At 43.7% G+C, this 21,756-nt stretch overlaps 1 protein-coding gene across 2 annotated transcripts; it reads right to left on the bottom strand.

The window, feature by feature from the left end:
* Positions 1-4,127: 4,127 nt before the first annotated feature.
* LOC122544197 (CD276 antigen homolog) lies at positions 4,128-15,656 on the bottom strand. 2 transcript variants are annotated; one of them, XM_043683249.1, is made up of 7 exons: positions 15,400-15,656; positions 14,686-14,749; positions 12,766-13,110; positions 12,592-12,630; positions 11,267-11,611; positions 10,405-10,510; positions 4,128-8,715 (listed from the first exon to the last, which is right to left on the bottom strand). In XM_043683249.1, exons 1-7 carry the CDS (start codon positions 15,418-15,420, stop codon positions 8,655-8,657), a joined length of 981 nt encoding a protein of 326 aa, XP_043539184.1. In that variant the 5' UTR covers positions 15,421-15,656; the 3' UTR covers positions 4,128-8,654. The 2 variants fall into 2 exon arrangements, with proteins under 2 accessions (XP_043539184.1, XP_043539185.1); XM_043683250.1 differs by lacking the exon at positions 12,766-13,110.
* Positions 15,657-21,756: the final 6,100 nt, after the last annotated feature.

The raw sequence follows: 21,756 nt of genomic DNA, 5'->3' as shown, positions 1-21,756 counted from the left end.
ACACCTCATCTTCTGCCTTGGGACCCTGCAACCACATGGGATTAATGTGGATTTCACCTAGTTTCCTCATTTCCCCTCCCCCCCACCTTATCCCAGTCCCAAGCCTCCAACTCTGCAATGCCCTCTTGACCTGTCCATCATCTTTTTCGTCTGTCCGCTCCACTCTCCTCTCCGACCTATCACCTTCTCCTCCACTTTCATCTACCTATTGCATTCTCAGCTACCTTCCCCCCCAGCCCCACCCCCCTCACATTTATCCCTCAAATCCCTGGCCTACAAGCCTCATTCCTGATGAAGGGCTTATGCCCGAAACATTGAACTTCCTGCTCCTCAGATGCTGCCTGACCTGCTGTTCTTTTCCAACACCCCACTATCGACTCTGATCTCCAGCATCTGTGGTCCTCACTTTCTTCTGGGTCCTACATTAAGCCTATGTACTAGAGATATTATCTTCTGAGGCACTTATACTGAGGGAAAGTTTTGGATAGGTATATGGAGGATAGTGGGTTAGTATAGGTTAGGTGGGCTTGGATCGGCGCAACATCGAGGGCCAAAGGGCCTGTACTGCGCTGTATTCTTCTATGTTCTATGTACCGTGGTGTTATGTTTTGGCAATCATGCACTGTGGGGCTGATATATTGGAAGGTATTACCTTCTGGGAGTTTTTTTTAATTAAGAGGTGATGTACCTGGGGGTATTATCTTCTAGGGGTCATACACCGAAGATTCTGTCATATAGAATTTTATATAAGAATGTATTCAAAGGTATCTAACCCTGACTTCCATGTTATACAGTTTCACAATGTTGGTGTTTGGTCTTCTGTACCTTTGGTGATTTCCGTATTATTGTACGTATCAAGCACAGATTGCAGGACTAACAAACTGTGATTTGCTAACTTTAATAATCTTTAAATGTTCTTGTCGGTACAAAAATCTCATGTAGGCAGTCTATCCATATATACACACACACACACACACACAGTTTGTACAGATTTTATTGTTATCACTATCCTTTGATAATGTAAGAAAAGTTTGATTTTGTTGGGAACTGCATCAATGATTTACTGTTGTTACAGGGATGAAAAGAAAGCCTTGCATGTATATGGCATTTTTGAAGATTGCTGGACTTCTCATTAGCTGGAAAACATTTTGAGGTAATTTGTGAAGTGTAGTCAGTGTTGTAATGTCTGAAACTATGCAGCTAATTTGGACACAGCAAGATCTCATAAACATGATAATGATTTAAAAATCGTGCTTTGTTGTGATGTGGAATGAGTAAAAATATTGGACAGGACTGTAGGGAGATTACCTCCACTCTTTGTAAAATTGCCACAGTCTTTTTCATCCACCTGAGCAGGCCGATGGTTTGGTACCTTCTCCAAACAACAGTCCAACACTCCCTCTGTATTGCATTGCAGTGTCAGCCAAGATTTCTGTGTTCAGGTTCAGAACCTGGAACATTATGGTTCAGAGATGAGTATGGTATCAAATGTGCCTCAGCAGACAAGTCAAAAAGCATGAACTCTGACCTCTGGGACAGAACGGTATGGTGCTGGAAAAGTGATTCTGATCTGCAGTCCTCACTTTCTCTCTCTGGGACAGAGCGGTCATATGTTCAAATACAAACCCCAGGCCATGAACATACCTCCAAGGAGCATCAGTCTAAATTGTATCTGGGGAAATATGGCATTGTTGGAAGTGCTTCTTTGCATGTTAAATACCCCAGGAACACCTTCAGAGCATTGTCACAAACAGTTGAAGGCAAAGAATCTGACTGGATTCATTTTTTCTAAACGTATGCTTTCTTGTAAAATTATATTCTGTAACAGTTCAACTTAAGGTGTGATAGAAGTTGGAGTATGGTTCAGTTTCTGTTCACATGCCATGTTTCTCTCTGGGTGTATCAATGCAATTGCTCTTGGTATTTACAATGTACATCTCGTGACAAACACAGTCTGAGGAGTTTTACAGTTTCCAGCCCATCTCTTATGCTTCAAGTGTCCATCTTGGCATTCAGATGGATAATCATAGAATAGTAGAATGTTAATAGTGTAAGAGAAAGCCATTCAGTCTATTGCATTTGCATCAATTCTCTAAGCATTTAGGCTTAGTGCCAAGCTTTTTCCCATAACCTGCATCTTTCTATTTAAATAATCACCCAATGTCCTCTTGAATGCCTTCATTGAACCTACCTCCACTACACTTCCAGGCAGTACATTCCAAATCCTAACCACTTGCTGAATGAAAGAGGTTTTTTTTTTCCCCCTCCTCACATTTGCTTCTTTCACAAAACACATAAAAACTGTGCCCTCTGGTTCTCAGTACTTTAATTAGCAGGAATATTTTCTTTGTCTGATATTTCCACACTCATCATAACTTTAAAGATACTTTAGTCTTTGGGGTCCAACACAGAGTTCAACAACTTCAGAGCATGACCTCTGTCCTCCATTTTGTTTGTAACAACAATAACAGAGGAGGTGATGTTCTTGTGGTATAAATGCTAGAATATTAATCTAAAGACCCAGATAATATTCTGGGTACCCAAGATCAAGTCTCGCCATGGCAGATGGTGTTGACCCCATAGTCATTAGAGTGTAACTCGAAGAGAGTATTCATCCAATGAGGGCACCCATCCCACAATTTTCACCCCCATCCTCCTAATGAAACTCACTGAATGATGCTGCACAGGGCAACTTAAAAAATGACACACACAATTTTGGAAAAAAAAAGAGAACATGGACTTTCAAATAAAAAAACTTTAATTTTTCAAAAACAAGCCACCATCACACAGAAGGAAAGCAGAGAGCTAAACTATTATTGTTCCGATTTTACTGGTAAATGATCTTCATTAACCCAAAATTGGCCTTTTGAATGCTTTTAAAGAAAGCAGAAATGTTGCAATCAGATAATGAACAGAAAAAAAAACCCTTGTTCCGAGTGCCTCCTCTTCCAGCCAGTGGTTTGATTACAGTATGTGAGTGAAGGTGGAAGATAGTGCAGGGTTGTCTGACTCCACATATGATCAGAAAGCTTTGGTTCAAACCAATTAGATTCAATTAGGGATTCCTTGGCCACAACCTCATTTTCAACAGCTCATACATCATGTAGGTGTGTGCTATTCTCCCAAAGAAAATATCCTAAGCTAAGCTTGCACATAGTGTCATGCTTCTTAGGGGTATAATTGCTAATCAGTAACATTCCCACTGGGTATGGTGCAGGACTGATCAGGTTAATCAACACCATAGAACTGGGCCAGGAGAACTGGAATCAAAAACTGGCAACAAAACTGTAAAAGAACAACACACTGCCTTCATAGAGAAGACAGTTCAGGTATAGTCAAGCTACATATGAAGGACAGATAGGCTAAAGAAATTCACAACTCTGGCTAGAAGAAGTGATGAGGGAGATGAAGGAGAAAAAAAAAAGGTATTTGGCAGATTGATATTATAAATGGGAACCAGGCCAAATGTAGAATTGCAAAAAAAAAAAAAATCACAAATAGGAAAAGCAAGGATAGTATAAGTGTTACGACACGGTGGTGAACCCCTCTGCTAATGAAATCAAACACCCAGAAAAAGCTCACCTCACCTTGTAATCTGTTAAAATATGAGGGACAGAGAACTCCCAAATTCTATTGTTCAAAGAAAATAACATCAAAACTTTTAACTCTGAAAGTAAGCATTAAAACAACAACTACTCACAACTCTAAACTCCCCTTTCAATTGCTTACTATCTGACTCCAACTCTATAACAATATACTGTTCCAATAAGACACTTGAAATTACATCAACTTAATTTCAAAACCACACAGCTACTATAGTCTTCTGTGTCTGTCTTCCGGCTGAAGATCTCCCTGGGTTGTCGTCTGTCTTTTTACTATGAGTATGTTTCATATGAAAGGGTACCTTTTGATGGAGAGTGTTTCCTAATTTCTTAGTGAGCATGTTAGCTCCCTATGCATTTCTGTCTTGATGGCAGTTGCTCTCTGACCAATTTTCAAAATGTCTGCATTCATAACCCTTCCTCCCCCAAAACATTGGATCATCTCATTATGTTGCCAACATCGAACCAATAAATTCAAACAATTTGGGTTTTAGTATCCTGGGGCATAATTTAAACTGATTGTTTTTTTGACAACAATTTAAATTTAACCAACCAAAACTCAGGTATTCCTTTCACACCCAAATGTTACATATTTTCCAGCACACTGACTATCTAGTCACATAAGTGCTTGTTGTTATCTCTTAGTTCACTCTCAAGGTACAGTACATGACTTCAACTTCTTAATACAAGAGATTGGCAGCTAACAAAAAGTAAATCAAAAGACTTCCACAAACACAAGAACAGGAAAAGGATAAAACAGGAGGACCAGAGTCAATTAGGGACCTAAAAGAGATTTATGGAGACTGAGGTCACATATTAAATGAGTCATTTTTTTTGCTGCTCTTTGTTCTTGAAGAAAATGAGTTACTCCCATCAGACAATGAATACAGTGAGGGCAACTGTCTGACACCTCCCAATCTCAGGAGCACCTCAGACGAATTGACCCCAACAGGTAGCAAAGAGGAACTAGAAACGGTGTTATCCATGAGTCTCGCTGACGAACTCTTTCTCCACCTTCACTTCCCCTCCCTCCCCCCAACTGAAACCTATCAGATAAAGCTGCAAAGGGGATCAAAAATTGTCTTTGAGACTGATGACTTGAAAAGACATGGGAAAGCAGAGAACATCGATGGGATTAAAAAAAAAAAGCTTTTCCAGTACAACCTTTCTTTTAAAAACATCACCAGTACAAAAAAAAACACCTTTCCAACTGCAGAAAAACAAGTAAAAGTGACATAGTTCTTACAGATGAATGAACCTCATGAAAAAGACAAAAATATCAAAGGGCCAATTTTGGGTTAAGAAAGCAGAAGTGTATTCCAACACACTTAACAGAAAAAGCCTTCTAGATTATAGTCCCCACCATACTTTTCAATACTCAGTTGTCACAAAGCCTCAAATGTACCAACAGAAACCATATCCTCCAGTGTCACTCAGAATACAGTTCACCCTTGGATTGTACAGAATACTGGTGGTAAATAAACCCCTGCCACAAACCTAGCTCCTCCCACACAAAGTTAAAAGTTGTTCCTCTTCCCACCCAATCAGAAAGTCAACAATAACATACCACATGCATAGGATCACATTGGACAGAGAGCACAGAGTACGGATAATCAAGATTTTTTCAGAATAGCAAGTTAGTGTGTTGCATAATCAGTGCATTTTCAGTCTGTAAACCATCCAGAGTCTGAATCCTGGATATAAACCAGTTGCTGGCAGTAATGTAGTTCCTGGTTTTGACCAGTAGGTGCTGCTGAGGAGGAATTTTCTGAAGCCTCTTTCCATGTTTCCCAGTGTGGGAGCACCAACACTACAAGGACTTATTGTGGGTCATTTAGAGATGGACAACAAATGGGGTCCTGGCAGCATCACCCACATAAACTTTCCACCAGGAATCACTCAATCACCATAACACTAGACTGATTCCCCCTTCCCTGAGCCAGGCTCAGTGCAGTGGAAACTCAGTCAGTGCTGGACAGCCCTGTTCCCCAGAAGGTTTTGTTCTCCAGCTGCTCCATCCTGACGCTCAAGTGCTGTTGTCGTAAGGTTCCACGCTTCACCTGCGCAAATCACCCCTCAAAGTGACACCATTCGATGCTTCATTTCGATTGCTGGAGTGTCTAGGAGAGAAAAACCACAGTGCATATTACACTCTAACATTTTGGTCAAATTTAAAAGGAGCTATTCAGGAGCACAGCCGTATTGAAGGACACAACATCTTGTGGACCAATGAAAGCATGGTGATAGAGGATAGGGTAGATGAGAGGAGGCTTATACAGGAGGCAATGGGCAAGAGCTAGGACACTAAGAGCTGTGCTGTCTGATAGAGGGAGGGCCAGCGGAGGGAGAGTGAGAGAACCTTGCAATAGTTCCTCCTCCCACTGTGAGGGATGTATATTGGGTGTTGGTGAGCAGAGAGATGTGGATATTGAGTGAAACAAAGAAATCCGGAGATGGGCTTCCCAGTCACTGAATACTCTGATGCCCAGACTAAGTGTTGGGGGTGTTGAAAACGCTAGAGGTTTGAATATCAAGTTGCACTTAACCTGGATGCGGAAAAGATTTTTCCGTCATTAGGAAAGACAAGGACCAGAGGGCAATGCCTCAGTGAAGGGACAACCCCTAAAACTCAGATGAGAAGGTATTTCTTTAGCCAGAGAATGGTGAATCTGTGAAACGCATGCCACAGAGCTGTGGAGGGTAGGTTTTAAGTCAGAGTTAGATGGGCTTTTGATTAGCAAGGAGATAGAGGGTTAATGGAACAAGGCAGAATGGTAATACAAAACATATCAGCCATGATATCAAAGTGGAGCAGACCTGATGAGCCAAGTTGTCTAATTCTGCTCCTATGATCTTAAATAACACCTTTGACAGACAACATCTGAAATGCTTCACAAGGACAATTAAACTCGACCATAAGTTACACGAAAAGAAATTTAAGTTTGATCAGTGTTTGGTTTTTATAAAGAGAATCACAGCACAGGAGTGGGATTCCGATAAACTCAGAAAAGAGGACATGTCAGACCCTAGCATCCAGACAGCTGAAAGCACAGCTGTCTGTGGTGGACTGATGGAAAAAAAAGAGGAGGAATGGAGTTGTGTGAGTAAAGGACATTACAGATAGGCAGAGATAAACCACAAACGGAATATGAAAACAAAGGCAAGAGTTTAAAAATCTAGCTCTCAGCCCCAAATATATTGACCAATAGAGCATCCACAACCATCTGAGATACAGAATTCCATCCAGGTAGGAGGGAAACAGCCACTCAGCATCTATCTTCAAGACCCCCAGAATATTATATTTCCATTAAATAATCTCACCTTTGTTGAACCCATTCATCCCAGGACTGAGTCTAGGGAACTTTTGTTTTACACTGAGGCAAAAATATCCTGCTTTGGATTGGGATCAATCCTTCACAATTTTCTAATTTGCTCATACCTATCCCGTATGTAACTTACAGCAAGATTTTGTCCTCTAATACATCTTCCTCTTCCAATAATGCCCAATGTCCCCTTTATCTTCCTAACCACCTGCATGTTACCTTGGGACTATCACTGACGGGCTCTGGTTCAGGTGCTGCCCATTGTGTCTGCACCAGCTCTTCAAGAGGGCATCATTATCTCGTACCAATCTCCTGCTTTCTCCCCCCCATTACCTTGCAGAAATTGTTTCAATTATCTAATACTCTCTTGAATGCCTCAATGGAACCTATTCAGCACACTGCCAGGAAAGCACATTCCATACTTTAAGACTTGCCGCGTGAAAACTTCCTTTAAAAATCAGTTTGCATTTGCTTCTTCTGAAAAGCACTTTAAACCTGTGCTCTGATTCTCAATCCTTTTATAACAGGAACATTTTCTTCCTCTCTACTCTGTAAAACCTGCTTGTGATTTTGAAACCCTCTATCAGATCTCCTGTTATCCTCTATTCAAGTGTCTTGTACAAGTTCAACATTACATTTTTTCTGACACTCCATGCCCCTATGAATGATGTTTTACTAACTCCTCTCTTCATCGTGAAGAAGAGCTCATTGATCAAACATCGACTCTCCTACTCCTCAGATGCTGCCTGACCAGCTGTGTTTTTCCATCACCACACTTTGACTGATCTCCAACACCTGCAGTCCTCACTTGCTCCTTGTTCTCCATCTGTCTGGCCACCTGTTGCTCCTGCAACTCCTTTTAGAATTGTACACCCTATTTTATGTTATCTTTTGATGGTCTTCCGATCAAACATGCATCATCTCATACTTCTCTACATTGGGCCCAGTCTACCACCCATCTGGCCACTCCACCCATTTGTCTAAGTCCTTTTGTAGTTCTACACAATCCTCAGTATATAATTCTTCCAAGTTATGCCTCATATGCAAACTTTGAAATGTATCAGGAAGATAAAAGGGTCCTAATACCAGCCTCTTGGGAATACTTCTACAAAGCTTCCTCTAGTCTGAAAAATATCCATTTTAACAATTATTCCTTTTTATTTCCCCTCAGCCAATTCTGAAACCAAGTTGCTAAAGTCCCTTTTATTCCATGACCTATAACTTTCCTCAAATCTATTGTGTGGCACTGTATCAAACACCTTCCATAAGGCTACAATACTGGGCTGATTTCCCCCCTCCATGAGCCAGGCTGTTTGCAGTGGAAACATAGTTAGTGCTGGACAATCCTATTCCCCAGAAGGTTTTGTTCTCCAGCTGCTCCATCTTGATGCTCAGGTGCTGTTGGCACAGGGCTCTGTGCTTCACCTGAACAGGTTTCCTATCACCGTTCAGTGCTTCATTTTGGTTGGAGTGTCAATTTTGAACAATTAGAGGCAGAGACATTTCCATGATTAGGAGAGACAAGGACCTGAGGGCTCAGCCTCAGAGTGAAGGGACATCACTTTAGAACAGATATGAGAAGGAATTTCTACAACCAGAGGCTGGTGAATATATGGAATCCAGGTTCAGTGCAGTGAAAAATCAGTGTCGGACAGCCACGTTCCCCTAGCCACTCCATCCTGATGGTCGGGTGTTGTTGACACGAGGCTCCGTGCTTGATCTGAACAGGTCACCTCTCACAGAGAGACCATCTGATGCTTTGATGCCTGGAGTGGTTTTGATCACAATTCCTAGTAGAGTGAGATCAGCAGAGTACACATTACACATTCTTACAAGTTGTTAGAATGTAACATATGCCACATCAATAGCATTACTCTTAGTAACATTTTCTTTTACCTCCTCAAAAAGAAACTCCAGAATTGTTAAGCATAACTTCCCCTTAAGTAGTCAGTGCTGACTCTTCCCAATTAATACACCTTTTTCCACATGACTACTACTTCAATCCCAAATAATTATTCCCAGAAGCTTCTCCATCACTACTCAATCTGTACCTGCATGGCTATCCTTATAACAGTTCTTGAACAAATATTTATGACTCTAGTTATCTGGAATTGGCGTAAAAAATCCTCCTTGAATGCCATGCACTGACCTCCCACTGTAAAAATATTACTTTTCCATTTTTCCAAAAGTTGACCATTCACACTTACAAAACTATACACCATCTCCTACCATCATTGCCCAGTCACGGGCCTACATCAGTTTTGCAGTCTCTGCCCTCCATACTGCTTACCTTCCCAGCCAAAATTGCACCACCTGCAAACTTGCACATATTACCCTGACCATAGAACCATAAAGTACAGAAGAAGCCCATCAAGTCTCAATTGATGTAGATTGTGAATAGAGAGGCCTCCCAACAGATCTATACAGTTTCATTAATAAACAAAGATATTCCTACTCCATTTCTGTCCATTAATCACTTTGATAGGAAGAATGGAGGTGCAGACTATTTAAGGAATGATGGAGAGGTTTGAAAGTGTTGATATCCAGGGACCTAAACAGCTTTGTTCACAATTTATTGAAAGCTAATGTGCACGCATAGCAAGAAATTTAGAAAGCAAACAGGATGCCTTGCTTCAATTGCATACAACACTCGTGAGACCACACCGGGAACAGTGTGTACAGTTGTAGTCCCATTACCTAAGGAAGTGCCATTGAGAAAGTGCAGCAGAGGTTCACCAGACCGATTTCTGGTATGGTGGAACTGGCATATGGGGGTAGATGGAGGAGCTTGGGCCAATATTACCTGGTGCTGAGAAGAATGAAAAGGATATATTTGGAAACTTAAACTTCTGAAGAAGTGATAGATGATAGACACAGGAAGGATTTTGGGTCTCCTAACTGTAGAGTCTGGAACCTTGGGACACTGACAAACAATAAGAAAATGGAAGATGTTTAGGACTGAGATGAGGAGGAACTTCACTCAGGGTGATGAATCTTTGCAATTCTCTACCTGTCTGCCATTAAAGCAACTTCAAAAACAGATCGTCAGATTTTGAGAGACTAATGACAAAGGGATATAGGTAGATCAGAGGAATGCTGTGTTGATGTTGATGACTAACCATGATAGAGAGTAGCAAAGCAGATTCAGGGGGTTCAATAGCCTATTTTTGTTCTTCTCCTCTTAACCAATCCTCAATCCAGGCTGTATTACCCCCAATCCCACTAGCCCTTATCTTGTGCAAAAACCTATTGTGTGGCACCACCTCAAATATTCTCTGGTTTTCCAGTGGGATAATATTTGCTCCAGTTCAATCCACAGAGACTGTTCAACAGTGAGAGGATGACAAGCTGGAAGTGAATGGATGCTGTATCCTCACAGCTCAGGGAATGGGCAGGGACAGAGCTCAGCAACATTTCACACAATGTTATACAAAGATCAAAGGGTTACCATGGAAATAGTGGAACATTCCACAACTCACCTTCTTTGTCGCTGGAGGACAATGTAACCCACAATTCCAGCTACAATAAAAATAGTAGCAATCCCGATTCCCAATCCAACTCTTAGTCCAGTGGAGAGTCCAGGACCTAGAGACAGAATGAAGCCATTAACAGACTGGGACACACAAACAAAACTAACAGCAGAGACCTTCAGCGCCTAGTCTTTCAGAACCAGCACAATACAAATTGATCTCTGGTTAATTCTAGTACTGGAGGGATGTGGGAGGTTAGATCCCAATAGTCACAAACACACACACAGGACCATCCCACAGCTCCTTACACACACACACATGGCCCACAATGGGATGGATACATGCTTTCCAATAGAGAGAACTGGACAATGACCAGCAGCAGCCTCTCTTCAGTTAAATCCAACAGCCCAGCTTTAGTGTATGTTCTTTACCATGTTGACTGGGCTGGGTATGTATCTTTGTTGTGTCCTGATTCAGTCCTTGGGTTGTAGCCACTGGTCCATTCAGTTTTTTTCCAGTCCATCCAGTGGCTTGATTGAAGCATCTGAACAAGTCAGGGTCCAGTTAAAACTCACTCAGGTTAATTATGGACTGGAGTCGCACATAGATCAGAACAGCTAAGGGTAACGGGTTTCCTTCCCAAAAGGGATGAGTGAACCAGTTTCAACAGCTTCATGGTCATGTTTATTGGGATCTTACTTCCATATTTTTATTTAATAAACTGAATTTAATTTCCAAAAATGACATGGCAGGATTCCTCTGATGGTTAGTTCATGTTTCTGGATTAGTTATCTAGTAACGTAGTTCCTGCAATACCATCACCATAAAACCAAAGACTAAATACAGAATACTTGAAACAGACACTGCTCACCTGTTACAGAGAGATGAACATGTTCAGTCTGTTCCCAATCAAAGTGAGCAGCTACCTTCCTGTAAATCTGACACTGGTATTCATCCTGGTCTGTCTCCCTGAGGTCAGAGATCAGAACTGACCAGTTGCCTTGTTCCAGTTGATCTTTAAACAGGTTTGTTCTGTTTCTGAACCGTGGGTCTTGTTCTCTCAAATCATCGCTCCCATTCACAAACTTGTGTACGATTTCACTCCTGGACGTCCCCCACATAACCTGTAAATCAGAGACTGGGACATTTCCTTTATAGATACAGGGCAGCACAACCTGCTCCTCAAGGAACCCAGAAACTGGGACAGGCCAGTCACCTGGAAAAGATTGAAAGGATTTATCCACAGATAGAGCCTGCCTGCTGGTACATTACATGCCAAACTTCACATGGTTACACTGTGATGCTGGATTTATATGAAGCTCTGATCAGTTACTTGCTTCTTTAGTTCTTGTCACCATGGTCTGTGGATGGCATTTACTTAGGGATGAGAGTTTCCACCATCGATGTACATGTGACTGAATACACCAACAGAAATTTGACAGAAGGTCCTGTGAGGTTGTGGAATCCAGGCAAAGGACTTGCCTTCTTTACTTTCCAACCCTGTTGTTCTGCCTCAACATCAAGATGTTAGGATTCAAGCCATGGTCTGAAAAAGTTAACACTCCAGTAACACGTTATTTATGATGGTAGTTCCAGTTATTGGTTTTAAATAGATACATCGTCATATATGTAAACATACGTGCAAAGAGTGAGTCAGTGTTTCTCTCCACTGATTATAACCAGAATCAATCCCAATCCCATCAGATTCCCTAACAGAAGAGTTTTATTCATATTATACAGAGACTCCCTACACAATTCTAGAAACACTACTGCTTGAGGAAAGCAGGAATTCTCAGAATTCTACATCTGAAAGTGATAGGAAGGGGAGTCTGAGAAACATAAGTAACAATTGCAGGGACCAAAAGAGAAAATGCTGGAAAATCTCAGCATGTCTGGCAGCATCTGCAAGGAGAGAAAAGAGCTGACGTTTCGAGTCTAACTCACCCTTTGTCAAAGCTTTCTGCTGAGATTTTCTGTTTTGATTTCAGATTCCAGCATCCGTAGTAATTTGCTTTTAACAATTGCAGGGAGTTTAAGGACCAATTCCAGGTTAGTGACTCACATCACTCACACTCAAAGTAATTCTTGTAAAAATATCACATACCATTTCAAAACTTCCAAAATTCCTCCCAATCGATCCAGCATGATCCAATGTAAGAGCTGAAAACACATGCAGTAGTTTAGAAATAGACTTACCTAGTACAGGTGTGTTCGGTCCAGGTGTAGGAGCTCGCTCTAAAGGAAACATCATGTGTTTAGTACAGTGTGTGAAACAAACTGCAGAAGTATTGAGACTCCAGACTAGTCAACAAAAAATGCACCATTTAAAATCAGAGATTAAACATCATATCAGGAACAGAAATCTCTTACCTGTGACAGAGAGATGGACAGAAACAACTCCCTCCCATCGAAAGTGATCCTCCATCCTGCTGTAAATCTGACACTGATATTCGGCCTGGTCTGTCTCCCTGAGGTCAGAGATCAGAACTGACCAGTTGCCTTGTTCCAGTTGATCTTTGAACAGGTTTGTTCTGTTTCTGAACTGTGGGTCTTGTTCTCTTAAATCATCGCTCCCATTCACAAACTTGTGGACAATTTCCTTCTTAAGTGTCCCCCAGATTATCTGTAAATCAGAGACTGGGACATTCCTTTTGTAGGTACAGGGCAGCACAACCTGCTCCCTCAGGTACCCAGAAACCGGGAAAGGTGAGTTACCTAGAAGAGATTTAAAATAATTATCCATTATTCACAGCTGCTACATTATATCCATACAAGCATCACCCTCTGCATGAAAAGTTGCCCTCAGGTCCTTTTATACCTTTCCCCTCTCATCTTAAACCAATGCCCTCTAGTTTCCCTCTTGGGAAATAGATCTTGGCTATTCACCCTATCCATGCCCCTCATGATTTTATAAATCTCTATAAGGTCACCCCTCAGCCTCTGATGCTCCAGAGAAAAAAGCCCCAGCTTATTCAGCCTCTCCCTATAGCTTAAACCATCCAATCCCAGCAACAGCCTTGTAAAAAAAAAAAAAATCCAATTCATAGCTTTTAAAAACATGAACTGTACTCAAAACTTAGTTATTTTAAAATAAAACTAAAGACTGCAACAGTTGACTACTGAGGGTCAACTGACTTGGTCTGTGAATTAAAATAAACAGCTACATATTCAAAATCAAATTCCATGTAAAGGGGTAACTACCCATCGACTGAAACCCAAAATGTGGATCTTACCTCCCTCTGTTACCAACCTGTCACACTTTACCCCTCTCCTTTTGGGCTGAAAAGGATAGGTTAAGGTACTTTCTCAATGGTATGAAGTCAAATACAGTGGATGCCAAAACAAACTTGTTGGTTCAGATAAGGATGCAGATGTTTTGCTGTATTGTACAAAACCCTAGTTAGACTTCACTTGGGGTACTGCAAGCAGATCTGGCACTGCATCTTAGAAAGGATATGTTGGTCTTGGAGAGAGTACAAATTGTAGGTTTACATGACTGATACCTGAACTTCAGGGTCTAGTTACGAGGAGAGAATATATTTTTTTTTTTCTCCAGAATTTAGAAGGTTAAGAGGTAATCTGACCAAAGTCTTCAAGATATGAACAGTAAAAGACTGGATTGATAAATAAACCAGTTCCGCTGGTTGGGGATTCTAGAACTAGGGGCCACAGTCTGACTATTAGGGCTAGACTGTTCAGCAGAGATCTTAGAAAGCACTTCTACACACAAAAGGGTGGTAATTGTTTGGAACTCTCTTGCACTAAGGGTAGTGGATGCTGGATCAGTTGTTAATTTAAAATCTGAGAATTTTTTTATTAAGCAAAAAGTACAAGTGTTATGGGCCAAAGGCAGGTAAATGGACTTGGACTACAGATCAGTCATGATGTCATTTGAATGGTGGAACAAAGTTCCATCAATACAGTCAGACTTCACCCTTTCCCAGGATTTAAAGTCCAATCCCCAGTCCTGATGACACTTTCCTCCCCCACCCCCCCACACACAGCAAAAAATTTCAGTTCTGTTTAACGTATAGCATTTCTTCGACCTGTTGCCAGCATTCAGTCACCGATCACAGGCCCACCAGATTCCCAGTCTACCATCCTAGTACCATCTGAAGACATTAAGTTCCTTCCTTTCAGCTCTCATGATCTTGGTGTGAAGCATGAACCTATGGTATCTACTCCACCCCCCAATGGGTCCACTTGCAATCCACGCAGCAGCTAAAAGTAATTTCCCTCATCCCCAGCCTTTGATCACTGCAGAAATGTTCTAGCGGTGACAGCACTGACCTGAAACAGCAGCAACAACATTTAGCAGCAGCAGCAGGGGGAGTAGTTTCTGTGAGCTGTGTCCCTGTAACAGGAAAACATAGTTAGCCCCTTTTGTAGAACTCTGAGCTCAAAAACTGCATGAACGTACGTAAAACTCTGTTATCTCACTTTTTAGATTAGAATCAATCTAAACATCAGGTCATAGACAGAGAACACGGGGAGCTAACACCTTCAACATATTGTCTAGCTATCCCCATTGTTAACAGCTAACGAGAATGCAATTTTAAAAAAAAAGGTTTTGTGATTTACACATGAAAGAAGTGAAACTATCACTGTATTCTAACAGATGAAAGGCTTAACAGACAATCAATTTTTCAGTGTATAATTTCAGTTACATCACACTGCAAAATTTTGCGATAAATTCTGTGTTACGATAGAGTCCTCCACAATCACCTGACGAATGAACGTCGCTCCGAAAGCTAGTGCTTCCAATTAAATCTGTTGGACTATAACCTGGTGTTGTGTGATTTTTAACTTTTATAGATTTATCTTTCTTGCGCCTGCTATTTCCCCCTCGTACAAGCCTCTCTCCACTCTTTCCCTGTCCTCTCCCTCCTCCCCCAAATCCCCCTCCGACTCTACATCACCGAGCACACACTCGCTCTTTCCCCGTCTCCCAATCGTTTTTGCTCCACTCACACTCTCCCTTCACCGTCTAGCCTCACTCGGTACCTGCTGTTCCTGTCCAGCCATTTCCGGGGCACAGAGTGAACAATCAGCCCTTACTGTATCCAGGACTGGGAATGGGATCCCAAAAGAGAGGAGAATCCCGGAGATGCAAGGGGATCATGCGGTCCCCTGGATCGTAGGAGAGGAGAGGAGAGTAATCCTGGAGCCTCAGGACACAGAGCTGGATCCCTGAGAGAGAGCTGCGACAAAGGATTGAAACCCAGGAAGAACTGGCTCATTTCGCAGCTGCTTGCGTGCTTTGAAATTCCCCCTTTCGGCGAAGCCGGCTCCTGGTTGGTCAGTGTGCCAGCTGCTTGCGTAATATGAGCCAATCACAAGGGCCCGGAGATGTTTAAAGAAAGCAGAGACTGAATTGGACAGGATATGGTTCGTGCTGATTGTTAATGTTAAAAGTTACACAACACCAGGTTATAGTCCAACAGGTTTATTTGAAACTGCAACCTTTCGGAGCTCCTCCGAAACCTGCTGGACTAGCCTAGTATCGTGTGATTTTTGACTGATTGAATCAACAATCACTTTTAAATGTAAGATATTGGGGCAGAAATATGGCCATTCAGCCCAACAAGTTTGTTTCATCCCCATGACAGTTTTTCTGCTTGCCAATCAAGAACCTACCTTTTCAAAAAAGGTTAGAAATATTACTGCAAAAGCTCAGCAGCTGGCAGCACCTGTGAAGAGAAAGCAGAGTTAATGACCCTTCTTCAAAGCCTATCCATATCCGTCTAACATACACACAGTGACTTCACCTCCACATCCTCTGCCGCAAGGAGTTCCACAGATCCACCCTCTGACTAAAGAAATTCCTCCTCATCTCAGGTCCCAACCTCTTCTACGAGTGGAAACATCTCCATGCCCTCTCAGACTCATAATTCTGAGTATAGTATTCCTCAGAAACCTGATCCCAGTTCAGTTCTGATGAAGGGCTCTTGCCTGAAACGTCGATTCTCCTGCTCCTCGGATGCTGCCTGACCAGCTGCACTTTTCCAGCACCACATTCTCAACCCAGTGCTCAATACCCGATCCCTCAAATCTCTGTAGTGTGGAAACAGGCCCTTTGACCCAACAAGTACACCCCGACCCTCTGAAGAGTAACCCACCCAGAACCATTCCCTTACCTTTTTGCTCTACACTTAATACACCTGACCCACACATCCCTGAACACTAGTTGCTCCAAACAACCATCTTGTAGACATTCTATGAATTCCCTTTCTTGAGATCCACTCTCAATCTGATTTTCCCAGTCCATCTGCAGACTGAAGCCCTCCCACCCTTGGTTCTTGTAACACTGCCTTTCTTACATGACTTTTCCATCTCTGGATTTATTTTCTTCCCCACATCCTGACTACTACTAGGAGGCCTGTACACAGCTACCATCATTGTTTTATTTTCTTTATGGTTCTTCAACTCCACCCAGATGCTTTCTACACTTTCTGACTCTATATCACTTCTTGCTTTTGATTGACAGACTGCGGGATCAGTGACGATTGACAGGAGGTGGAATAGGTGCTAATTAGGGCAGCACAGTGGCTCAGTGATTAGCACTGCAATGTCACAGTGCCAGGGATCTGGATTTGATTCCAGCCTTGGGTGATTACATGTGTGGAATTTGCACATTCTCCTAAAAGTCTGCATGGGTTTTGTCTGGGTGCTCCAGTTTCCTCCCACAGTCCAAAGATGTGCAAGTTAGGTAGATTAGCCACAGTGCCGGGATGTGTAGGTGAGGTGGATTAGCTGGGTTGAATATGGGGTTACGCGGATAGGGTTGGGAACTGGGCTTGGGTGGGATGCTCTTTGGGGGTGTCGGTGTGGAAGCAGTGGGCCAAATCGTCTCTTTCTGCATTGAAGGGATTATATGATTGATAGAAGGTGGGGCCAGGGCTGATTGACAATGAACGGGGCCAATGCTGACTGACAGGGGCAGGGTCAATGCTGATTGAAAAGTTTCCTCAATTGAGGCCATCCTGAGTCACCCAAACAGCACAAAAGGGGACTTTGGCTCATCTAGTATAAAGAACTTAAGAACAAAAAGGAGACCATCACTTGCTGGTGGTGCAGTATAGTCCCCAAACAGTCAGGCTAGATATGAAGGCTAATTTTAAAGTGTAAAAGTGATATACTAATAGCAGAGTATTTAAGCTTTGCAAATATTAACTGGAATAAGCAAAACGTGAAAGTGTTAGTATAAGCAGGATTTTTAATATGTATCTCAGAGGGCTTTTTAATCTAGCAAGCAGAAAATTCCAGAAGAGAGGGGACAGTGCTGGTCTAGATTGCAGAAATGAAACTGGGCAAGCAGTGGAACTGTCAGTCAGAGGGTATTTTGGTGTTAGTGATCAGAACTCAGTGAGATTTAAGGTAGTTATGAAAAAGAGCAAAAATAACACTTCTAAATCGGGGAAGGCAAACTTTAGCATAAGAACATGCAAAGTAGGCTGGGAGCTACGACATGAGGAAAATCCAAATCCAACCAGTGAGAGTATTTCAACAAGGACATAGTAAGAGTACTGGGCCAAAATATGTCTGTGAAAGTGAAGGATGGGAAAAACGTGCAGTGAACCCTAGATGTCGAAGAATATAAAGGGTTGGATTAGGATAAAATGGAAGCTTATGGTAGAGATCAAGGACTCAAAACACCAGGTCTCCCAGAGGAGAATAAGTGCAGGAGCTACTTAAACAGAACAGAGGCAAACCAAGAGGGCACATGATATAACATTGGTAAGCAAATTACAGGTAAATCTAAAGTCACCTTTAGGAACATTAGGTCGAAGAAGATAACCAGGGAAAGAGTAGAACACTGGAGAGGCCAAAGTTGGAAACTGTATTTTGAACGAGAAGAGGTGATAAAGTTTGAAGCAAGTACTTTGCATCTGTATTCAGTGTCGAGGAGGATGAGGGAGGTCTGAATATCAGAGATGAAGATTGTATTATACTTGAATAAATTTTAATTGGGATGGAGAAGGTATTAACAGCTGTAGATTAAATTTATATTAGGTTAGATTTATTGTCACGTAAAAAAAAAGTAGAAAGTATTGTTTTGCATGTTATTCGCAAAGAGTCACCACTCTCCAGCGACTTGTTGTATCTCTGTTTAAATACAAAATATTGCAGCAATAGCTTTGATATTTTATCCAATTGTTCTTTGTAGAATGGTTTACTTCATACTTGACCTCAAACTCTTTGACTCTGCTGTCTGCTGCTGGATATCAGGATTAGTGGTGCTGGAAGAGCACAGCAGTTTAGGCAGCATCCAAGGAGCAGTGAAATCGACGTTTCAGGCAAGAGCCCTTCATCAGGAATTCCTGATGAAGGGCTTTTGCCTGAAACATCGATTTCGCTGCTCATTGGATGCTGCCTGAACTGCTGTGCTCTTCCAACACCACTGATCCAGAATCTGGTTTCCAGCATCTGCAGCCATTGTTTTTACCTCCTGCTGGATATCAGCTGGAGTTTGTATAGTGCTGCTCCTCAGCCTCTGCTTCAATGCCATGTCTAACCTGGAAACTTGCACAGGCCCCAGCGGGGTCCTTGTTCCAGACTCCTCCTCCACCACCATTCCTGTGGCTGTGTCAAACCTGGAACTTGCACAGGGCCCAGCGGGGTCCTTGTTCCAGACTCCTCCTCCACTACCATTCCTGTGGCTGTGTCTGAGCTGGAAATTTGCACAGGGCCCAGCGGGGGTCCTTGTTCTAGACTCCTGCTCTTGTACCATTCCTGTGGCTGTGTCGAACCTGGAAACTTGCACAGGGCCCAGCGGGTCCTTGTTCCAAACCCCTCCTCCATCACCATTCCTGTGGTTGTATCTGAGCTGGACATTTGCACAGGGCCCAGCGGGGTCCATGTTCCAGACCCCTCATCCATCACCATTTCTGTGATTGTATCTGAGCTGGAAACTTGCACAGGGCCCAGCGGGGTCCTTGTTCCAGACCCCTCCTCCACTACCATTCCTGTGGCTGTGTCTTTGAGGAGAAAGTGAGGTCTGCAGATGCTGGAGATCAGAGATGGAAATGTGTTGCTGGAAAAGCGCAGCAGGTCAGGCAGCATCCAGGGAACAGGAGAATCGACGTTTCGGGCATTAGCCCTTCTTCATAATTCCTGTGATTCCTGAAGAAGGGCTAATGCCCGAAACGTCGATTCTCCTGTTCCCTAGATGCTGCCTGACCTGCTGCTCTTTTCCAGCAACACATTTCCATCTGTGGCTGTGTCTGACCTGGAAACTTACACAGGGCCCAGTGGGGTCCATGTTCCAGACCCCTCCTCCACTACCATTCCTGTGGCTGTGTCTGAGCTGGAAACGTGCACAAGACCCAGTGAGGTCCTTGTTGCAGACACCTCCTCCAGGACCAGCCCGTGGCTATGTCTGAGCTGGAAACATGTGCAGGGCGCAGCGGGGTCCTTGTTCCAGACCCCTCCTCCACCACCATTCCTGTGGCTATGTCTGAGCTGGAAACATGTGCAGGGCGCAGCGGGGTCCTTGTTCCAGACCCCTCCTCCACTACCATTCCTGTGGCTGTGTCTGAGCTGGAAACTTGCATAGGGCCCAACGGGGTCCTTGTTCCAGACCCCTCCTCCACCACCATTCCTGTGGCTGTGTCTGAGCTGGAAACGTGCACAAGGCCCAGTGGATTCCTTGTTCCAGACCCCTCCTCCATGACAATCCCTGTGGCTATGTCTGAGTTGGAAACATGTGCAGGGTCCAGCGGGGTCCTTGTTCCAGACCCCTCCTCCACTAGCATTCCTGTGGCTGTGTCAAACCTGGAAACCTGCACAGGGCCCAGTGGGGTCCTTGTTCCAGACCCCTCCTCCACCACCATTCCTGTGGCTATGTCTGAGCTGGAAACATGTGCAGGGCGCATGCGGTCCTTGTTCCAGACCGTTCCTCCACTACCATTCCTGTGGATTTGTCTGAGCTGGAAGCTTGCATAGGGCCCAGCGGGGTCTTTGTTCCAGATCCCTCCTTCACCACCATTCCTGTAGCTGTGTCTGAGCTGGAACCTTGCACAGGGCCTAGCAGGCGTCCTTGTTCCAGACCCCTCCTCCACTACCATTCCTGTGGCTGTGTCTAACCTGGAACCTTGCACAGGGCCTAGCAGGCGTCCTTGTTCCAGACCCCACCTCCACTACCATTCCTGTGGCTGTGTTTGAGCTGGAAACGTGCACAGGGCCCAACGGGGGTCCTTGTTCCAGACTCCTGCTCCACTACCATTCCTGTGGCTGTGTCTGACCTGGAAACATGCATATGGCCCAGCATGGTCCTTGTTCCAGACTCTTCCTCCGCCACCATTCCTAAGGCTGTGTCTGAGCTGGAAACATGTGCAAGGCCCAGCAGGTGTCCTTGTTCCAGACCCCTCCTCAATTACCATTCCTGTGGCTATGTCGGAGTGGGAAGCTTGCCCAGGGCCCAGCAGGGGTCTTGTTCCAGACCCCTCCTCCACTACCATTCCTGTGGCTGTGGCTGACCTGGTAACTTGCATAGGGCCCAGCCGGGTCTTTGTTCCAGACTCCTCCACCACCATTCGTGTGGCTGTGTGTCTGAGCTGGAAACTTGCACAGGGCCCAGCGGGGCCCTTGTTCCAGACTCCTCCTCCACTACTATTCCTGTGACTATGTCTGAGCTCGAATCTTGCATAGGGCCCAGCCGGGTCTTTGTTCCAGACTCCTCCACCACCATTCGTGTGGCTGTGTGTCTGAGCTGGAAACTTGCACAGGGCCCAGTGGGGTCCTTGTTCCAGACCCCTCCTCCTCTACCATTCCTGTGGCTGTGTCTGAGCTGGAAACATGTGCAGGGCCCAGCGGGGTCCTTGTTCCAGACTCCTCCTCCACTATCATTCCTGTACCTGTGTCTGAGCTGGAAACTTGCACAGAGCCCAGCGGGGGTCCTTGTTCCAGACTCCTCCTGCTCCATCACTCCTAAGGCAGTGTCCAAGCTGAAGACAAACGTGAATCCCTCAGGATTTCCTCCAACAACTTGCCCAACACCGAGGTCAGGCTCACCGGTCTATAGTTCCCTGGCTTGTCCTTACCACCCTTCTTAAACAGTTGCACCACGTTAGCCAACCTCCAGTCTTCCGGCAACTCACCAGTGTCTATTGATGATGCAAATATCTCAGTTCATCACATCTGTTTATTTTGGAGGATGTAAACCATTATTTAAGCGACAACAAAAACATCAACCATCTCAGAAACAATCCCGATTCCCAATCCAGCTCTTGCTTCAGTGGAGAGTCCAGAACCTAGAAACAAATGAAGCCATTAACAGGCTGGGACACACAAACAATACTAACAGCGGAGACCTTCAGCACCTAGTGTTTCAGAACCAGCCCCAGTACAAACAGATCCCTG

This window comes from Chiloscyllium plagiosum, chromosome 47, assembly GCF_004010195.1.
Source record: "Chiloscyllium plagiosum isolate BGI_BamShark_2017 chromosome 47, ASM401019v2, whole genome shotgun sequence".
Classification (NCBI taxonomy): domain Eukaryota; kingdom Metazoa; phylum Chordata; class Chondrichthyes; order Orectolobiformes; family Hemiscylliidae; genus Chiloscyllium; species Chiloscyllium plagiosum.
Note: the sequence above shows the minus strand (reverse complement) of the source record. Positions and strands in the feature narration are given on the sequence as shown.